Raw genomic sequence first — 21,961 nt, forward strand, 5'->3', positions numbered from 1 at the left:
GAATGGTACTTCAGATGTCAGTTTTATCATCTTCCAGAATTGGAAGGGCCCCTTAAAGGCCATCTGGTGCAACTCCCCTGCACTGAACAGGGACACCTGTAGCTGCATCAGGTGCTCAGAGCCCCATCCAGCCTGACCCTGAGTCTCTCCAGGGACAGGGCATCCACTGCCTCTCTGGGCAGCCTGTGCCAGTGCCTCACCACTCTTATTGTAATAAAACTTCTTCTTATATCCAGTCTAAATCTCCCCTCTTTTAGTTTGAAACCGTTTCCCTTTGTCCTATCACAGCAGACTCTGCTAAAGAGTCTGTCCCCTTCTTTCTTACAGCCCCCCTTTAGACACTGAAAGGCCACTATAAGGTTTCCCTGGAGCCTTCTCTTTTCCATGCTGAACAGCTCCAGCTCTCTCAGCCTAGGTACTAGAAGCTTTGGAAAGGTGTCTACATGGGCAACACAGAGAAGCTCTGAAAAGGTCCCTTTCATTTTGTCTCATAGAATATTATGTAAACATGCAAAGAGTCACCTGTCTCATCACAGCCTTTCAAGTACTCAGGAAGTTAAAGTAAAATGGCAATTATCTTTCCTAACTAATTATCTGTCCTAAGTTTTCTAACTAAAATGTACACGGATACAGAATATTTTTGAGCTTTCTAGTGGCATTTCCTTTCATAAAATGAAAATATTTTCATATGAATTCTGTAGCTCTGATAGCCTATACTGAAATTCAACAGAAAAAAAGCAAAACAAAACAAACAAACAAAAAAACCAGAGAAAAACAACCCCCCCAAAAAAAATTAAAGGAAAAAACCACCAACAAAACAACATCTCTTCCCCCTCCAAAACAAACAAACAAACAAACAAAAAAAAAACAAAAAAAAAACCCACCAACCCAAAACCTTTAGGGATCATCAATAGCCCAGTCATTTTGAAAACATTTTCAGGACTTTTTTTTTGCGGCCCCTAGTCAAAGATCTTTTTCAAGCTAATTCAAAATACCCTCTACCCACATCCAAATCAATCAGTCAATCAAACAAGAAAACCCCAAGGGAAAATCAAACGCCCTCATATCTAAGTTGTTTTATATTGGTGTTGAAAATGTACAATCCTGTAAAGTTCTGTAGTGTAAACATCCCGTTCTGACACCTATAATCACTGTCTAAAAGCTGAAGGTTCTTTCTATTGGCTAAATCCTTAATGCAGCTACAGGCACACAAATGTCCAATGTGACTACAGTGCACTGACCTAAAGCTGCATAAAAAATCCCACTTTCGAGATACATACCCACTAAATAAACAAGCTTAAGAAAAAAAAACAAACAAACATGCTCCCATTAAAAAAACAGAGCACTAGCCAGTCTGGCGTGCATAATGTAGGTTTCTCCTTGTAGATCATATGGTGAGTGCATTATTATAAAGTATAAAAATAAAACTGTATGAATTGCATGCAACCATACACAGTGCAGCTCAAGCAATACTGAGGTGTTCCCCCTGTTTCAGTGAAACAAGTGGACAGTAGCAAACTGCAGGGTGGTACTGTGGTCATTTGATTTCTTCCACAGAGATACACAAAGCTACTTTTATTTAAAAGCTCACAACAGTGAGACATTAAGCATATTGCTCATTGTCCTGTGAAGAAGCTTTGAATTTCTTTATGCATGTCTAGAGTACCAAACATATCTATTTCCTTGAAGTCCTTTACTAGAACTTCTTTTTCACAAATCACTCTAAAAGAGGCGTTTTCTGCTTTGATCACATACAATTGTTCATTAGGTATAAGCAGATGAAGGTAGTTTATTACATTATAAAACTGACCTCATCACTATGAAGCATATGTAATACAAAAGTTAAAGATTCCAGTTAAGCATCACCACACACTAACTTTTCATATTTGTATAAGATGATCAACTAGAAGCTAAGGAATTGTAACTACTGAAACTGTACACAGGTACCTTGCTATTCCATACTTATGATTCTCTTTTTGAAACATTCCACCTCTGTGTCTGGGTGACTTTCAGCCATTTCATCTATTCAGCCGCTGGGTTACCACTTCTCGGTACATGATGGAAATATATATCAGCAGAAGAAAAATGACAAAGAAATCATCCAAGAACCCCAGAATTCCAAAAAGAGCTTCAGGAAGAAAATCCAGAGGTGATGCCAGGTAGAGAAAGGCTCCAAACAAACAGAGGAATATTCTGATGCGAAACATCCAAAAGAGGCCTCCAACAGAAAACATCTCCCTGAATGCATGCCGCAGTAGAGTGGGCAGATCCATAATTCTTTCCATAATCTATGAAGAAACAGGCCAAGAGTTAACATTTTGCTTTAGCAACAGGTCCATGCTAAACAGGCCTTTTTCCAGTGTGAAGTTTCTAGTACTGCATTACAGCTTTGGTATCTGTTCATTGACAAGAACAATGACAAAACTCTCTAGATTTCATTTTGCTGGGTTATAAGTAAGTGTTAGAATACTTATGTTTTCGAGCAACAGTCATAAACTGTACTGCTCTATAGAGTAAAGCATACATTTGCCTTATCACTAAGTACATTATCTATTAAGAAGGGAAAGCAGTGGAGGAAAACAAACTACGGGGAAATAAGAGATAGCAAACAGAGTAACTGAAGTTTTGATCAGAAGGGAAGAAAACTATGGATTCCTAGAAAAAACAGTAGTTAAAGACATTGCACTTCTTCAGAAACATGACACTTCTTTCCCCACGATATACAAACAGTGATTCTCACAAGCTACCAGAGGATCAAGCTTTCAAGTAAACTAAAAACCTTTAAATGAATACATCCGTGGATCCTTCCATTTTTATTTTTCACTATAATTCTGTTTTATTAAGTGAGAGACTGCACAAGGGAAAATAGGTATTTTTTGCATTGAATCAATTTCTACTGTATATAGAGCTATGATATTAAAAGGAGTTATTTGCAACACTGAAAAAGTTCTCAAGAAAAGAATGTTACGCGTGGTTAAAGCAACAGACCACCTATGAATAGAAAACAAATTATCTAACCCAGGTTAGGGCTTCAGTGCAGACTTCTGGGATGACCCAGGAGTTTACTGAGTAGTAGACATAGAGCCCCCAGAGTGGTCTGCTGGAGTCTAAAAGTTACTTCTATCTATTCTGGATCAAATGCATAGCTTTAGAACACACACCAAAAATCGTTTGTTTCTTTGGACTGTAATTTTTCCCTCAGCAAGGTTTTGTTATTCTGAGGGCTGCACCAGAAATAATGCCTCCTTATTATTACATTGACCCATGACGTCAGAGGCAGATGTTGGCAGTATGGCAGTAGAGGGTGAACCTTACCACCAATATCCCATTACATTTTGTTGCCATGCGACAGATTGCAGCAGAGGGTCACTCTGATACAATGGTGTCTGACATGAAAGTGCACACGAAGCAAAGGTGTGTCACTGAATTCCTCCATGCAGAAAAAAGGGCACCCACTGACATTCATTGATGCTTGTGAAGGATAATGGAGTGGATGTGAGCACAGTGAGGCAGTGAGTGGTGTGTTTCAGCAGTGATGACAGGGGCAGTGGTTTACCTCAGCTGGTGCAGACTGTTATGAGCATGGTACACAGGCTCTTGTTCATCGCTGGTGGAAACGCACAGCTAATGGTGGTGACTGTGTTGAAAAATAGTGTTCTGTAGCTGCGAATGTGCTCTATCAAATAATGTCACCGTGCTCTTTGTATCTACTGTAGTTTCCATGGAAGTAAACAGGAGGCATTACTTTCCGAGTAACTTATGCATATACTGCCCAAGACAATTTCTCTTTACTCAGTGCAGCCCAGACAAGCCAAAAGGTTGGACACCCATCACCTGTGTACATCCAAATCCAATGAACAGCTGAAGACAAGCAGTATATCAAAGTTACTGGCATCCATATGCACAGATTTCATTCCACGAGTCAAGACATGCGCACAGAAGACACGCTTACAAGGCTGACTTTCTCAAATTTGCAGAATTTCAATCATGTCTCTTAGGTATTTATAAAAACAAAAATCCTGTTTCCTTCACTCAGAGGTCAAAATACAGACTGTAATATAGCCTAATGGGAAAAAAAAAATCAAAACAGCAAACAGCTTGAAATATGAAGAAAGGCACAGAGTAGAACTTCAGATTCTTCTAATCAATTTAAAGAGATTAATCAAGGGAGTATTCTTTCTTACACCTCATTTATTTCATTAAGCATTTTTACTAGTTATTAATCCTTTCAAAGTAAGGATTTATATTTCAAGAAGTAGGTTAACACAGGAAAAGGGAATCCAAGGCTTATTAGTAATTCTTGTTCACAATAGAAATGGAAGTTTCCACAAAGAAATCACAAATAAATATATTTCAAGCTTGTAGGCTTAATTTAACTTAATTTAACTAACTTAACCTCTCCATCCCTGGAGCCAGGTTGGATGGAGCCCAGGGCAACCTGATCTAGTGCATGTCCCAACTCAGGGTGGCTGGAACTGGATGGGCTTTAAGGTCTCTCCCAACCCAAATTATTTTATGGTTCTGTGACTCTATTAACAATATAAGCATGAATTTCCTAAGACATGGATGTCCAACCTTTTGGCTTTCCTGAGCCACGCTGAGTGAAGAGGAATTGTCTTGGGCCACATATAAAATATATAATGTAGTTATTGCACATATGTAACAAATTTTTAATATACATTAATGATAATATTTTGAAATATATACTGATTTTTTCCTCTTGTACTTTCCTTTTATCCATATTTTAGATTTTATCAGAAAACATTTATCTTATTGTGTTACTTTAGTGCAAAAAAAAAGTTGCTGCTAAATACATGATTCCATCAATCTACAAATTCTGAGAAAAGGTGAAAAAAAGGTATAACGAATATCCTCTGTAAACCTGCCATTAGCATGCTTGGATTAGCAAATTGACACAAGGTGATTATTACTTGTACATCGCCCCCACGTGGTCACAATAGCAGAAACACTAATCAAATACATACTGCAAAACTAATTTAAAAAATCACAAAATATTATTGACTTTTTGTGAGGTTTTTGAGATGTTAAAAATCACAAGATTAATCAGCACTGCATGAGTATTCTGGATATTTCTTCCACAGTGAAAGTGTTAACATACTAGTTTATTTTATAAAACAACACAAGCCCAAGTTTAATAATTAAACAAGACAACTTAATGTCAGCTCAATAACAAAAAACGTGCGTCTTCACAGGCACATGTGTTGGTAGGCTGCAACAGTATTATCAGCAATTACTGCTTTTTTCTCAGCAGCACAACCACATGTGATGTGCAATACACGTGGGTTTTAATTTGACTGAGTATGTGGGGTGGGCCCGAAAGGCAGAGTTAGCACTGCCCTGTGCCCACCCCTCCACAGCATTCCGTTGCCACCTCTGCAGTCCACACTCAAGCTATGCACAGATGACTCATGAAAAATATCGCCTAAAATCACATAATAAATATTAACATTTTACAGTCTTGTGAGGCTGCATTCAGTGGGGGAAAAAAGAAGTTATCAAAACGCTGCTAATCACCTTCTGAAATCACTGACTTCCACCCAAATTTACCCCAAACTTACAGATCTGGGTTGTCCTGAGAATCTCCGATTGTAATCATTAACATCTTGTAATACTTGTGTCGCACCCTGCTGGTCTTCACTGAAGAGTGGTAAAAACAACGTCACCTAGGCACAGCAGGAAGATTTTGGTATATGTTCAACCATCTCTTAAATGCAGATATTGGAAATTACAAGTGAGACCACACTAATCTTCAGTTAATTACACAGAACAAACTTTGTTTTAGTTAACTGTTTAGTACCAAACTAAAATGAAAACTACTAATGTTTACATGGATACAGCTTTTATGTTTTAACAAACTATTTGCCTATAACTCTTTAAAGAATATTAATGCATTTTTAAAAGACTCATAAAAATGTGCATAAGAACCTCCCCTCTAAGAGTAGTTCACTGCAGCACACCTATATGTGTGTTTCAGAAGTGGGATAGACAATTCAGAAAATAAAGTTAATTCCACAAATTAACCTAGTTTTGTTTCTTTAACTCAAAATCAAGTAAAGCATCTACTGAGGTCATTCTCTGCCACCTTTAGAATCACTTTGCATTTCCACAAACAAGGAAAACCTCGTATTTCTCCCTATGGAGAATCATACCATGACCAAGGTGAATAACAAAAGACAGTGGTAAAAAGATAGTAGCTTTCATGTCTCTTGTAAGCACAGAGAATTCACTTAAGTTCTTGGACTAATTATCATGCAAACAAAAATATGTGAACACGTGTTCACGTCTCTCTTATTTTTCTGCTTAGGAGCTTCTGAAGAACTAAGTTAAGTCGTGTATTTGAAAACATGTTCAGCTATAAAAATTTAGCTTATAGCAAACAGAAAATGTTTATACTTAGATTAAAATGATCTTCAAAAGTTCTCTCTGTACCTGCTGCTAGAAGTTTCCAAAACCAGCTTCAGGCTCTAACAGCTAATAATTCTCAATGTTAAATTAAAAAGGGGGGAAAAAAGTAATGTTCAGAAGGAAGGTCTCTTCCTTTCTCCCAAGCACAAATCCATTACTTGGTTGTACATTGAGCAATATTTATTTCCGAGTTAATCCTAGTCATTAGGATTCATTTCATTACATTCCATGTCAAGATAAATAAGTTTTAAAAATAACATTTCTTTAAGCGTTCTGATATTATATTAAATCATGTTTCAAGAGATTGGACTTCTAGAAGCTTTTGAGAGTGTAATGCAAGGGATGGTCCTGCAGGAGATTTTAAACACAGCAGTCACACCTGGAAAATAACAGCAGAAGCAAAGCTACATTCAACTTCTAACCCTGTGTGACTCATGTCGTTCATGTATATGCACCTCCATTCCTCATTTTAGTGACACTTCACTTTTCGTACCTTATGAGAGTGGTAAGAATGAATGCATAATCATGAAAGCAATCCCACCCAATGTATTTATTACCCAGAGGAAGACAGGGGAGCATCTATCTACAGGGAGACATTAAAGAAAACGAACTCTTCAAAATATCTTAATTTCCGCTTTTCCATCTTCTTTACCTTCTCTCTCTCCTCACTGGCTATACTCAAAACTCATTCATTCTCTCTCTAGCCATACCTGTTTTTCTTTCCTTTATCTGTCTTCTTATAGTCCTGCTAATACACAGAATCAAAACAGGATATAATGTATGGGCAATGCCATGAAGCGCGCTAGTAAATTCTAATGAATTATATAACTCTGCAGTGTTTCCATTGTTAAAACACAAAGGTACTTTTGTTAAAACAGAATGAGATTCAAAGATTGAGTGTTAGTGAATTGCAAGGACATATTTCAAACTAACACTGTAGGTAAACTGTGCAGGAATTAAGTTAATATGCTTGCTCTACAAAGCTCAAATTAATAAAAAACTAAAAACAGGAACAAAATAAGAAAATGACATAGTTTTGTGTGCGTTTTGTTTGGCAGGGATAACAAGAAGGGAGAGAATACTTCTTAGAAACCAGTAGTATTTTAACTACTAGAAGCCTTCCAGATCAGCCAAGTCTTTCAGACACAAGTTCTGGTTTAAGAAGTTGTTTAACATCCCAAACACAAAGTAGTGAAGAATCATAGCTAAAATCTTACAGTTTTCTGTTTTTCTACACTCCTTTACAGAAAAATGGCTGGGTAACCAGTGCTGTTCATTTAAATTTAAGTTTTTCTCAATTCGTATTTTTCTCAAAAAAATAAGCAAAAAAAAATTTAAGCAAAAAAATTTAAAAAACAATGTCCACCATCTACATCTCACATGTCCATATACTTTCAGCTTCTCAAATTCCTTCTTCTGTCAGTCTTAATAAGGCACCTCAAATATAACTACAGTGAACTTCTTTGGTAAACAGTACTAGGCTGCTATACCAAAGGGCCCATGATGACTTAAAATATTACCGTTTGTCTGCAAATTGGACAACGGATGGCACCAAGCCATGATCCATATCTCCAGTATGCAATAATGCAGGAACCTGACGAACATAAATTACAGGTATTGACACTTCTGAGTTAAAACATTGCATGAAATAATACGTTAGGCATCAGCAAAACAACAAAGATGTGTGACTTTGTATAGAGTGCTCACTGAAAATACCAAGAACAGATGCATTCAAATTCACCATTATTAATCAGACAAATCCTGAACAGGTTCAACAGCATCATTAATTTTAAGATATTATTTCCTGAAAAGACAGAAAATGTTTTAACTATTAATTCAGGAAATAAATAATTAAAAACATTAAGAGTTGAAAAGTTAGAAATGATAAAAACATCAAGAGATGTAAAATTAATCCTGAAAACCTGGCTTTATTATCAGAGCGTTAACAAGTGAAAAAAAATATATGAAAATCTATTTTCTCTTACTGTTTTCCAAATCTGTTGGTTTTTTTCCTACAACCAAGCATTATAGACACCATAAAACTAGACAACTACAGTGAAATAATCCTACTGGGAGAACTGAGGGAGAGGAAGCAAAATGGTACATAGAACTTTTATATGTGTATTTATCAATTTGAACAACTAGGCATCAAAGACAGGCAAACATTTTAAGCATTTTAAGCTAGTGGTAGTTCTGCAGGACTTCTACAAAACAAAAACAAAATCCTCTGTGATAATAACACCATGCAGATTTCTTTTATTCTTTCAAAGCCAGCTTTTAAAATGGTACTTTTCCAAGAGTATTTCAACCTCTGCTGTTTTTCAATAGCAAGAAATAAATGATACTCTCTATCCACAATGCTTTAAAATGCGTTTTCAAATCTGATAGCATAGAAAAAACTCCAGCACATTCTGGAAGTAACTATGTATTAATATCCATTTTATCAACAAATTATATAAAAATTATTTCTAACACAGATGTAAGACAAGCAGTTAAAATGTAGCAAAGCTTTCCATTAGGGTGACAGTACCACTGCCAAAAGTTCCTACTTCTGTTCTGGTTTTATCATCAGGAGTCGGAGGTTTTCCAACTTACCACAGAAGAGATGTCCACAGTTTGTTTCTATAGGAAATGTAGCTTGTTGCAAACACACTGGACAAGACATGTCTGTATAGAAGCGATGTCTGTCACCAGTAGAAGCATCCTGCTGGCACAGAAGAGAAATAGAAAAAGCTAGAAATCCTATTTTTTACACAAGAATTCTGCTGAACTTAAATTAAAAAATAATTCACTGTAAGCTGAATATTCAAATGCAAAACTAAATAAAATATAACTAAATTTAAATTTAAAAAAATCAAACATACTTAAATGCAAAAACTGTTTCACTGAGCATGTTCTCCTGGCAACAAGCACATTATTTTCCCCTTCATCTGTTACGTAAGTATGAGCTTCAATCCAGTTAAAGACCACAAAGGTAGAATACCTCAGGTCCTTCATACTAAGTAGGGTACATTAGGTTAGGCATGCTGAAGCACAAATAACAACTTAGGTCCACACTATTTTTCTAAATAGCTTTGTTCCAGATCAGGTACCTGAACTGCACTGCTTACCAACTCCACAATTTAAGGTTCTCAAGCCTAAATGCAGACACCAGCCTGTGTACGGCACTGCTATAAACTGCTTTTTCTTCCCCATTTCGCTGTATTTTCCTTCTACATAAATATGCATTCCTGTAAAAAAATCTGTCACTATTTCAAGAATGATTAAAGACTCTCCTGGACACTCTCCAAAAAGTATGGCTTCTCTCATTTTAGGTCTGGGACTCAACAATTGCTAATAATGTGGCTACACATTAGCTTTTCTTCTGCATGCCAGAATTGTGTGCAGACCCTGTTGCCTAGCTCTGGCTGCTGTACCATTGTTCTGCTACGCAATTTATCATTTTAAACATCTAACCATTGTCCTGAGGCAGCAAGCTGTTCTCCAGAGTTCTTTACCACCAAATTCCCAGAAACACTGCAGGAAGCTCACAACATAACCTAACATACTCCACCTTGTGGAAAAAGCTGGTTTGAAAAAAGAACCAGTTACATTACCTAATGACTTGACTTACCCCCCCCCCCCAAGAAAAAAAAAAAACCTTACATCATCTCATTGTTTGATCAATTTTAAAGTTGCGTCTGCACAGTAAGTAACGTTCAAAGATTTTCAAGACCAGCTTTTTTTTCCAGAACCTTGGGGAGAAGCCTACACTACCCCCAGCCACATTTAAAAAGATTCAAATGCTCAGCAAAGCACCTGCTCAGTTTGAAGCTGCTGCCGAAGAGCTCGTACTAGCTCTTGATTTTCTGGATGTATGTTCTGATGTTCATTTCTGTGAAGGGAAATATAAGCAGTAAGAAAAACAAACATTGTGAACCAACACTGAAAAATAACTGACTGAAAAAAATGAAACTTGAACAAAGGGGAAAAATAATTCTTTCCTGCAATAAAGCATTTTAAAGGAAGTACACAAATAATTAAGGAAACAGGACAACTAAGGTAGATCCTAAAGTAACTGGCCAGCAAGCTCTACAGCAGCAAAATTTTTCAGTTTCCGTAATCAATCACTAAACCATATTAAAACTCAATTTTGATCTGAAAAAAAATTAATTTATCAGCCTTCAAAAAAAAAAAAATCTAAAAAAAAGCTGCTTGAAAAATTTAATATTCATCACACAGAAAAAAAATGTCTCAATTCCCCATTCTTGTGTTAGTTTACTTGTAAATTCCCTATTTTATTCCCTTCACTTACTACTTACGAGTTTTCATGGACTGAAAAATCTGAACTATTTCAGACTTATCTGCTACATGAAAGATTAATCCACATTTACATAAGAAGGATAGGCAAATTTGCTTTAGAATGTTGACTTTATGTAACTATCGGCAGATTAGATATAAAAAGAAATCACTGCAGACTCTACTGGCAAGAAAACTACAGGTTAGAAACATCAAGATAAAGAGGAATCTGAGGGAAGACACTCACTGAAGAAAGGAGGCTGGATATATTAAAATTCAAAAGCACAGTAGCATCGTGATTGGAATTAGAAGAGACGCTGACAACATTAAGAGGGCTTGAGTTACAATAAATATGAGTCAACAACATGTTCAAAACTGTAAATTTCTGTGTTTTATTTACCCTCGTGAATTTAACTGGTGATACGTTCTGCTCAGTTCTGCTGAGCTGTCAGATGGACTATGCCTTCCATTTTGAGCAAAATGCATAAAATGATGTAGACGAGTTGGAGGAAGCTCAGAGGAGAATGATAAGACTGATACTGCTGACATTTGTAAAATATTAGAGAAAAACAGAAGAAATGGGCCCTTGTATAGAAAACTGTTTATGGGGAGGAGACAGGATAAATCTTTCAATCTATAAATATGAGCAATTATTTTCCACAGTTTTCTAAAGGTTGGTGGAAAACCATTTCAAACTACTAAGTGTATCAAATCAGACAAGATTACCTCAGGGTATTGCAAGCCATGTCTCACTAGAAGTTAAATTGAAGAACACGTTATACTGATTCCAGGAGCCACCTAGGCAGCCTGATCCTGTGTCAGAGCTGAGGGTTGAACTGGCTGAATTTTCATTCATTTCAACTTTTTCTGAATCCATTTATGTAAATTCCTCAACGGCTCTAGGCCCATCTGCAATATTTCCTTCATTTGATGACAGAAATCACAACACTACATTACTGCTGTAACATCGTCTCCTTCATTCTTTCTTCAAAGAGGAATAGAAATAAAACCATATTTTCATGCTAAAAATAATGTGATTATTTGCAAAGAGTGCATTTATTTGGCAGTAATGTGGGTGAAAAAATGAAAATCATATGATGAGATGCTTACACTCTACAAATCTGACCTTGTGGAAGCTGTCTGTCATGCAAGTTATATGTTTAACAGTATTTCCCTCTTTAGACTCTACAAATTAGCATGTTTTGCACCTCCAGTTTGCCAAAACTTCGATACATATTGAAATTCAAAGCAAACCACACATAAGTGGATAGTGTGAATTACAAGCCAGTTCATCTTGATTCCCTCATAAACAACTAATTGCAAATTTGTTACCGGTGTTATTCTAAAAGAGACAAACTGAAATTGCCAGGGCATATCTAGCATTTCATCTTGGCGCAAATAATTTACATACATGACTTCAGTCTGGTATTACATACTATCTTCAGCATGTGAGAGTGTCTGTAGAAGCACAGAGGTAGAGCATCTGTCGCATTTGCATAAGATGCTTCAGTAGCAGAACACTGCACAGTGTCCAGAAGGGGACGGGCAGAGTTCAAGACACACCCCAATCACAGCTTCTGCTGTGCTGTTAGTGTGAGAAAATAAACTGGAATGAACAAGAAACAGTATAGCCCTATGTAACTACAGACATTTGCCTAGCTAAACACAAGCCAGAAAGAAATAAGGTTAGAAGGAAACAATTTTCCTTGTTTCTGAGTTTTAGCACCCCGTAACTTGAAGAAAGAAATCTCATGACATCTCAAGATTGTACTGTGTCTTACAAAGGGGCCCACAAAACTATCATCATCAGGAGGAAGTCTGCCTATTCATTCAGTGTGAGCTGTCATGCAGGGGAAGTGAGGGACAGTACATACTCAGAGTGGTATACCACCACTCGTTTTTTCATTGTTGTTTTTTCCTCCAAGGATTAAGGCCTGATTTCTGCTGAAAGTACTAACCTCATTTGATATCAAACCTTAAGTACTCATTTGCAATGGGATAACCTTCACATATTTAAAAGATGTCAGTAAAAATCTGGCTGCATTTTATCTAAATGAACAACTCTAAAACATACAGGGTTAACAGAAGTACCTTACAGAAAATGATCTAAATATCTGCAACTTAGTATGTACGTTAGTTACTAAGTTTCACCACTTCAGCAGAGACTCCCTGACGACACCTTTCTTTGAATTTTCCCTGTTATAAAAAAAGGACAGCAGCAATATCCCCTATCAATTCTTTTCATATTCCACTTTTGCTTCCCCCTAGATTTACTGGAACATACACTCTAGGCCTTTTTTGCAAGGGCAAGTAGTGACAAGACAAGGTGTAATGGCTTTAAACTAAAAGAGAGATGTAGGATAAATGCTTGGAGGAAATTCTTCACTCAGAGGGTGGTGAGCCCTGGCATGGGCTGCCAGAGAAGTTGTGGTGCCTCATCCCTGGAGGCGCGCTAGGCCAGGCTGGATGAGGCCCCGGACAGCCTGAGCTGGTGTGGGGCAGCCCTGCCCACAGCAGGGGGTTGGAACTGGGTCATCTTTAAGAACTCTTCAAACCCCAAATATTCTGTGGTTCTATGACTCCATGCTGACTGCTTTCTCTTCTCTAGCATTTTTTTATTCAGTACCTGCAACTATATTCATTCTCCTAAGCCTTCCTTCACATGTTTGTGCTCGGGACCTATTTCTACCCAATGTAACATTGGTGGCAAAGACAATGGGGCAATGAACACAGTACAGGAAACACAAAGATAACCAGGGACAAATAAGAAAATCCTCCTTCTCTCTCCTGTCTCTCCTCCACTGTTAAATATTATTATACTTCATGTACTGCTCGCATTTTATATTGTACAGATTTTCATGGAGGCAACATAAAGAATTTTGGGGAAAAACACTGCTTAATACAGACAACTTTCAAAGGTTCCAGAAGGCAAAGTGTAAATCTAAGAAGATGCTGACAAGACTTTCAACAGTCAGTTATATTTTGGAGAAATAAACTAGTTTATAGACTTGTAAAGTACAGGAACCTTTTGAGCGTTTGTTTGCCATTCTAGAAAATAAACCACCAGGGCATATACCAGGATCCACAGACAATCTGATGCACAGGTAGAAAGTAACCAACCCTCTTCCTCCTCCCTGCGTAACCCTCCTTCATCAGTGTATCATCTTCCTGAACACTAAACCTAAGTAAACTTCCACTGCCCTTGCCCACTGCTGACCAACCTTATTTTACTCACTTTCCTTTTTCATGTTCTTAACTTACCTTCCATCATAAAGAGTAAACATTTTATTTTTGAACATTAACTAAAAACTTCAAATTCAAATCACATGTGCTAAAAATAACATAAGGGAAAACAAAAGCACAAGGGAGGAGAGCACTTCTGAGGGAAGAGAAGCATTGTTATGTCATTTAAATAACTGAAACAGCCTCAGCAGGAAAAGCACATTGGTGTGCGTTAATTTCTCTAAAGTTACTGGTTGTGAACCACAGCACTGCCCTGCATCTTAACTCAGCTTTTCAGCTCCTGGTGTCCTTCATGGCATGCTCTCAAACACACCCTATTTTACTAATACTTCTCATATGGACAGGTCCTCTTTGGTTAAGTTCCATAATGCCAATGAATCACTAACATTCTTTTCTCTCTGCTGTTAAAACTGCTTCTGTATTCATAACTGTACAGACATGCATTAAAAAAAAAACAGAATAAAATCAATAAAAAGCCAGTCTGAAGCTCGGATTTATTTTCCCAAAAACACACAGGCTAAAATATTTGTTAGGTTGCAAGGAAAAATTCTGGAACTACAAATAAGGTTTGATTACTTGACCTTTAAAGTTATTTCATTCTTGACTTTGCCTTTTCTTTCACAGAAAGCGTATTAAAATCCATTGTTTTCCAAATATGCTCATATATAAACAAATCAGTCTATTTATTTATGAGAATTCAACTAGAATGTGCATTGAAGGATTACATTTAACCTTAATTGTGGAGACATTATTGATAAATCTCTACTTAGTAATGAAATGCAACACACCAACCAGTTTATGAATTTAGTTATTTTCAGTAATAAAGAATGATGAACATATGGAAATGTTAGACTTAAGTTTTGAGAAATTCATCATGTAATTCTAACTTTGAATTAAATTATGAACTCAGCTGAGCAACTAGTTAAACAGAATAAATGATCAAATAATCATTTCCTTCATGTCACAAAATAAGTGTTGTATATTTATCAATTTTTTGAGAAAGTTAGAGTTTGACAAACCCAAGTATGTTGATCAATTCCTATCAACATATTCTCACCTTAAAAGCGTATATATCAGAGCAGCAATGAAAGTGAAACTGAGCACAACTGCCACCAGTACCTGGTCACTTATTCCTTCTATAACTGAATCATTATCTAGCTTCAAACTCTGAACTTCTGCCTGGTGACTGGCCATCACAGCTCTAAAATGCAAAAAGAGATACGTATACTGAATATCTAGAGACACACACACACACACACACACACATTATTAAACAGTTACAAGTAATATATATGCACATATCTATTCACACACAAATTCTTGAAGATAAAGATCAACTGCTGGGGGAAAATGGTAAAAGAAGATAAAACATGTATTTTACCGAACAAAGCTTTCTGCAAAGGACTACAAAACATTTGTTTTGTACAGCAGTAAGCTAGTTTTAAAGTAAGCTAGTCTTAAACGACTGCATTGCAATCTAAAGATTTTTTTTTAAACATCAGTCAAATACTTTACCTGTAAATATTTACCAATATTAAGGGCAGGACATTCTACTGCATTTGACATATTCAAAGGACAGCGTGTTTATAAAAAGTATGATTCTACATTATCAAGAATTTTTGCTGTTGCATAACATGTTATTGCTGCTAGGGTAAGAAAATGTAGTAGAGTATTAAATGTCCATCTGGATACACATAAAATATCTGATGAATTCTGTATTTTATCTACCTTTTCCATGCCTTACCATCCTTCAGAGAGAAAGGGGAAAGCTTGAAAGCAAAAGGGTATTTTCAGGCTTCACTGGTCAGACTTGTTTGTTTTATGTTCATATTGCATATGCAAAAATCAGAATGACTTGCCAGCACTAACATTCATTAACCTACAACTGGAGACACAAGCAACATAAAAAAAGTCTGCAACATACTTCTAAATTACTCCTGCTGCAATTAGGAAGTAAAATGAACTGCAGCTGTGAATATTATGAAATCAGAAGAGTGAAGCTTAAGTCTGGGAAAAGTAACAAAAAACGTTGTATTTAATCTGTGTCCATATACAGTTGGACATTTGTATTTGATACATTTGATTTTGAAAATACATTTGTATTTTCATATGAATTTGAGGTCAGGTAAGACTGGTATAATTTACTTCACTTTCTATTCCTGTGTAGGTGCCTTAAGCCTGCAAGCTTTTATCAGTGTATCTCTCTAGTTCACAGCTCGTATGTCATTGTCAAATTTGAACCTTGCTGTCTAGCAAATATAACTACAAAAAAACATTATCTAGCTCTGAATTAAGTGCAAAAATGAAAGAGAATACTTGTTACGGAGATTTTAGTGCACAACTGGAATACGCAACCCTGACAAAATTTCAACATGCCAGTCTAGTTTTCCTAAACTAGAATACCAAAGACTCATGGAGAGCCACATCCGAAGTAAGTCAATATTGACACAGAATTCATATATACTAATGAACAAAAGACCAGATATTTGTGAAAAGGTCTTATACAGGAACAACAGCCTACACAAAGAACTACAGCACTTTGCTGTATAGCTTGTTACACAATTATACAGCTTTAGTTTAAGCTACAAGGCTAAGGTGTTGTGAAAGTCTTCTGAGCCTAAGTTCCTGGCACAGGGTGATGCCTCCCCAGCTCAACACTCCCAGACTGCGTGCTTTCTTCTCATCATCAGTCTTGAAGTTTTTCTCTCTTACAGTACATCATTCTGGGACATTCATTTTTCACACCTGCATCTCAGGCAGAGTGCTGCTATTTTCACCTCCTACATTTTCTCTCCTTAAGCACCACCATCTCTGCACTAACCTTCACTATGTCACACTGCCATTCCTGGGTTGATCACTCCATACACCTGCAGAAATAAACAATGAGGAGCTGGTCCACAGTCCTATAACAGCTCTGTCAGAGTAGACCAACGTGCTAATAATGGCTGCATCCTATTACTCTCTAAGCAATTTTTCAGAAATGCACACTGTGGCAGTAAGCAGATGCTTTCACTGTCCAGCTTTAATTGCCTGGGTGAGTTTGCAAAAAACAAACAACAATGGTTCCAAAGAGAACACTACTGAAATGAACTATTTGAAAATTGTCTGACTGAAGGAGGAAGGAATTTTCTGATCTCAAGTCCGTTTATAACTTTTTCCAACAAAATATACAGAACTGCAAGCTTGCAGTTTACATTTCCTCAAGTGCAACCACAATAGCATACAAACATATTCATGGTGCTCTGAACGCACAATAGTCCTCCAACTGCTATGGAATCTGGCCTTCCAGTGCAAGGGTCTAGAAGCGGTGCAGTCTTTCAGCCAGCACAATTAAAGAGCTGAACAGGCTTAGCTCATTAAGACTGAGCATTAAGTGATGTAATGACGTTGTCCTCAGTGACAACCAGCACTGACAAGGACTAAGTGTATCTCAGGGAAGACCTCAAGAACCAGACACTAGCAAAGATACCTAATCTCTCATAAAATATTATGCAGTAATAATTGGATGTCATACAAGAGAAACTTGATGTGATTTTTATAGAATCATTTTCTTCAACCTATTTAACTTGGTCCATCCTATTTGGATGATTATGCAAAAATAACTGTATTTTCTCAGCCTTTTCAGATTGGCCTCTGAGACCACAGACATTAAATAATTTTAAAGTTGATTATTTGTTTCCGTAGATTTCTACTAATTTTTGTTTAATAATTACAAAGAAGATGTCAAAGTTTTAATGCTGTGCCTCTATTCTTTTGTACAAGAAAATAGTTCTAGTCTATACTAGCTTTTAAAGAAAATTTCCACAACAGGACAATTTCAGTTAAAAAAGGCAGCAGTAAGAAACAGATTAAATTTTAAGAGTTGATCTTTGCTTAGACTTATGATTTTTTTTCTCTTTTTAACCATTCAGCAGGAAGGTGGCTTTCTGAAAAGAAATCCCACCCTGCCTTCCAATTAAAGGGAGAAAAAAACCCACATCCAGCAACACCCCCATCTCAACTGGAATTTGTACAATCAACTTCAGAATTTACAACAGCATAGGTTGCAAAGTTTAAAAATCCAACAAAAACTTTGTGCCTTTTTCCAACGTTAAAAAAGACAAGAACAACAAAAGCCCTTAATTTTCAGCTCATCTTCAAGCTACTAGCACTTACACAAGGCAAAATAGCTCAGCTGCCCAGTAAGGAAAAAGGACAAGCAGTTACTGCTCCTTTCCTTGGCCTAGCTAAATAACAGCTTTGCAGCACAGTGATCAGATTTACGTGACTCAGGATTCTGTATCGGTACAGAATGTAAACAACCTCAATCAGATTCAGCTGGTCACGAATGCTTCAAAGTAGAAAGGGACAGAAATTATGCTGGTAATAAACATTTCATACTACCCACCTGAACACATCATAGCTTCGCGTTTCCTGAGTTTTGCTGAGACAGATTACAGTTAGAAAGAAAAACTGATTTGTTTACATTTCAAATAACAATCTTCCCACTTCATGGTTAAGTATGAGCTATAGATACAACTGCATGTGAAAAAAAGAGGATTGCAAGAAGTAACATTACGTTTATGATAATCTCATTCCTGAAAACTCATACAGATAATACTGAAATATGAGGGCATGAAGACCCCCACACTGCTGTGGCTATATTATTGATTCCTTATGAGATTCGAAAAGCATCATGAAGACTTTAAGTGTACTACATACAGCACAGTTAGAGCAACAACCATGCCATAACTTGCAAACAAATGAAAGCCAACTTTGCCACGACACATTAAACACTTGTTGCTAGCTACCCAAAGTCAGAATATCCCCATAGCTATCTGTAAGATTTGAATTTTCCAAGTTTAACAAGGAGCCACCATCTGCTGATGTACTCTTGGAAATCTGAGAGGATCCACCACCAAAGGAAGACACAAGCCTAGGGAAGAAAGAGGCTCTCTTCACCTCAGAGAAGTAAACAGTGAGATAATATAGATGCAATACTGCTGTGAAATACTGACTGGTAACCAAGAGCAACACTGGCTTTGAGAGCAGGCTGCAATTTGCTCAGCATCTGAAAAATAAGTCTGATAACAACATGTCCTTTCAGGGATGGGCTGGGAGGCAACTGAGTAACAATAACCATTCTACTTCAGTTCTACTTCTGCTATTTTAATCTTGTCGCAGTACTGACAGCCACCCTCAGCGCTCAAAACATGAAAAATTAAATGATGAAGACAGTGATGGGGGCCAGAGTGCAAGTTGGAACTCGTAATACATTTTTCCTGATGTCTTTTACTAGCAGAACCATTACTCCCTTTCCTTCCAGGTGTTTCTTACTTTGGAGAGGCTATGAGTTCTCTAGGATAAACTAAATCCTAACCAAGAAAATATTACTGAAAAAGGCAGGCTTATAAAACCGCAGTATTCAGAAGTACAGATTACTCCTGCACCTCTCATTTTTTTAACACCAAAAAATCTTGTCCTCAAGTCCTAAGTCCTAAACTAAGTTCTCAAAATTTTCTTCCATGGTAAAAGGAACCAACATAAATTGGTTTCATTCGTGTCAGCAGGTTTCTTCTAAGTGACCTGCTTTAGATAACAGAAATCAACTTAAGTACACTAAAAAGGGGCACATTTATTCTGTAGCAGCCCCTCTCCAGATGCATATTCACTTATACTGAAATACTTAAGGCATGATTTCAGAGCTTTTGGTTTTACTGAAGAGAAAAACAGATTCCTCCAAAGAAGGAAAATTATTAAATGCTGAGTAACAAATGAGATCTTTCTTGCTGGAAGTTACCTAGTTACCTATTTTCTACTTTGTGATATTAGTGGGTCCCGATCACTTGGGAAGGACCTACGAAAAATACTTACAGGTGGGACATGACACCATTGTGTGGTTGAGAACAGAACTTTTGCTAATGGATCCTACAGTTATTTTCACTCTCCTTCATGCGGGATCAAAGGGTACGACTTCAGTGCATTCAGAGACCACAACAATGGTATGCTTCCAGCATGTATGATGAGCAAGAGAAAATGTACAAACAGCACTGAAGGTACTTCAGTTAGTGTACTAAAGCTGGGCTTTGAAGCAGCAGTGCAGACATATATAACCTTTTAGCAGAGAAATAGGGGTAATGACAGTGGGTATACTTAGAAAATGTCTTTTTTGACAATGCAGGATTTATTTTATTTTTGTGATTGAATTCTTATTTGCATAAAGCACACAACAACCTCCAGTATGACGTATCTCTGTCAGTTTCAAAATCAGGAGGAAAGAAACCAAAGGGCACATATAATATGGAAAATAAATAATAAAGCAACATATATATTGTCAAGATACAAACTGTAACAATGTTAAAACACACTTAGTAATATTTTACTAGGACTTCATGCAGTCTATTCGTACAGCTTTATTATGAGTTAGCAGCTACTTTGGAGACAGGAATCAGAACAGCTGACTGAGCAAATTATAGCTGAATACATTTATGTGCATGCATATTCACTGCAGAAGAGAAAAAGCAAAAATATTAACAGTCCTGCTATATTTACTACAAAGCCGTAACAGGGCAGGGCCATTTCAGCAGGAGATAACACCTTTTCAGTATAAAGATCTGCCCCACCTACACACTTGCCTGATAGAGCAGCTCTCTGCAGGGCTGGAGGTCAGCAGCCTCTGCGTTACATTTCCCTAATTAAAAAAAAAGAAAGAAAATAGGTACTCTGCTTCTCCCATATAATAGAATCACAGAATCCTTGGAGTTGGAAGGGACCTCTGAAGGCCATCTAGTCCAACTCCCCTGCAATGAACAGGGACACCACAGCTAGATCAGGCTGCCCAGGGCCTGATCCAACCTCATCTTGAAAGTCTCCAGGGACAGGGCATCAACCACATCACTAGGCAACCTGTTCCAGTGCCTCACCAGCCTCACTGTAAAAGATTTTTTTCCATACTTCTAACCTAAAACTACCCTCTTTGAGCTTGAAACCATTTCCCTTTGTTCTGTCACCACAGACCCTGCTAAAGGGTCTGTCCCCTTCTTTCCTGTAGCTCTCCTTTAGATACTGACAGGCCGCTATCAGGTCACATTGCAGCCTTCTCTTTTCCAGGCTGAATGTAATCATGCTTTGCAAGTCCGAATCACTAAAGATGCAACTTCCAGAAGCACATTCCACGGGGCAAAATACTCTCATAACTAAGTCTCATTTTTTTGTCAGCCTGAAACTGTTGACAGCTCGAAGAAAAAGACAAAGGTAGCGATATGTACAGTACTCCTGTTTGGGGTATCTGTCTGGATGGTGAATGCCTTGTGTAGAACAGGCCCCGAATGAGTCCTGAACTCCTTCATCAGGCATGAACAGGCAGAGAGGTACAGGGTTATAAAGACATGGAGTGTAGAACAGAATTCATGTGCAGACTAAGCACTTCCTTAATTTCAAAGTGACAGAGCAGTGGAACAGGCTGCGCAGAGAGGCGGTGGAGTCTCCTCTGGAGATATTCAAGACCCATCTGGACACTTTCCTGTGTGTTCTGCTGCAGGGAACCTGCTCCAGCAGAAAGCTGGACTGAATGATCTCCAGAGGTCCCATCCACCCCTATGACTGTGTGCAGACGGGACCATGTGAAAGGGCCTGTCAGCGCCTTCAGCTCGGTAACTTCTGGGCAGGCAGGAAGGGAAGTGATGCAACGTCACTTCACTACAATAATGCTTACTGAAATATGGTAATAATCAAACTGAGGTCAAAAGGGCTTTCTTTACTTTAGATACGTTCCAAGAAAAAAAGCCCAAGAACTCCTTACTCTAGAAAGCAGTGTTTCTGCTCGCAAGCTCACACCTGCAGCGGACACAAGATGAGAAACCTCGCTGCGTGTCCTTCCACCAGCAAAGCCCAGCACTTCACGTTACCCCCGACACGGAGAGGGGGGAAGCGAGCTCCGAGCGCCGCCGGCCGCAGCCCCACCTCAGCCCGCCGCAGGCCGCAGCCCTCCGCCGCCGTCAGCGCCCAGCTGTGGAGCTGAGCGCGGCCGTTGCCG

The 21,961-nt window shown here is 37.7% G+C and overlaps 1 protein-coding gene across 11 annotated transcripts in view; it reads right to left on the reverse strand.

Moving 5' to 3' along the window:
• The window catches only part of RNF170 (ring finger protein 170), a 20,879-nt gene continuing 478 nt past the window's right edge, over nucleotides 1,561-21,961 (reverse strand). Inside the window, exons 2-8 of one of the 11 annotated variants that reach the window (XM_021380947.1) lie at nucleotides 20,562-20,617; nucleotides 15,005-15,148; nucleotides 10,225-10,300; nucleotides 9,022-9,133; nucleotides 7,947-8,020; nucleotides 5,580-5,684; nucleotides 1,561-2,288 (exon numbers count right to left, since the gene is read on the reverse strand). In XM_021380947.1, the coding sequence (XP_021236622.1) occupies nucleotides 2,019-2,288; nucleotides 5,580-5,684; nucleotides 7,947-8,020; nucleotides 9,022-9,133; nucleotides 10,225-10,300; nucleotides 15,005-15,141 (774 nt within the window). In that variant the 5' untranslated portion in view covers nucleotides 15,142-15,148; nucleotides 20,562-20,617 and the 3' untranslated portion in view covers nucleotides 1,561-2,018. The other 10 variants (XM_021380950.1, XM_021380953.1, XM_021380951.1 and 7 more) reach the window with 10 other exon arrangements.

Source organism: Numida meleagris, chromosome Z (assembly GCF_002078875.1).
Source record: "Numida meleagris isolate 19003 breed g44 Domestic line chromosome Z, NumMel1.0, whole genome shotgun sequence".
Taxonomy (NCBI): domain Eukaryota; kingdom Metazoa; phylum Chordata; class Aves; order Galliformes; family Numididae; genus Numida; species Numida meleagris.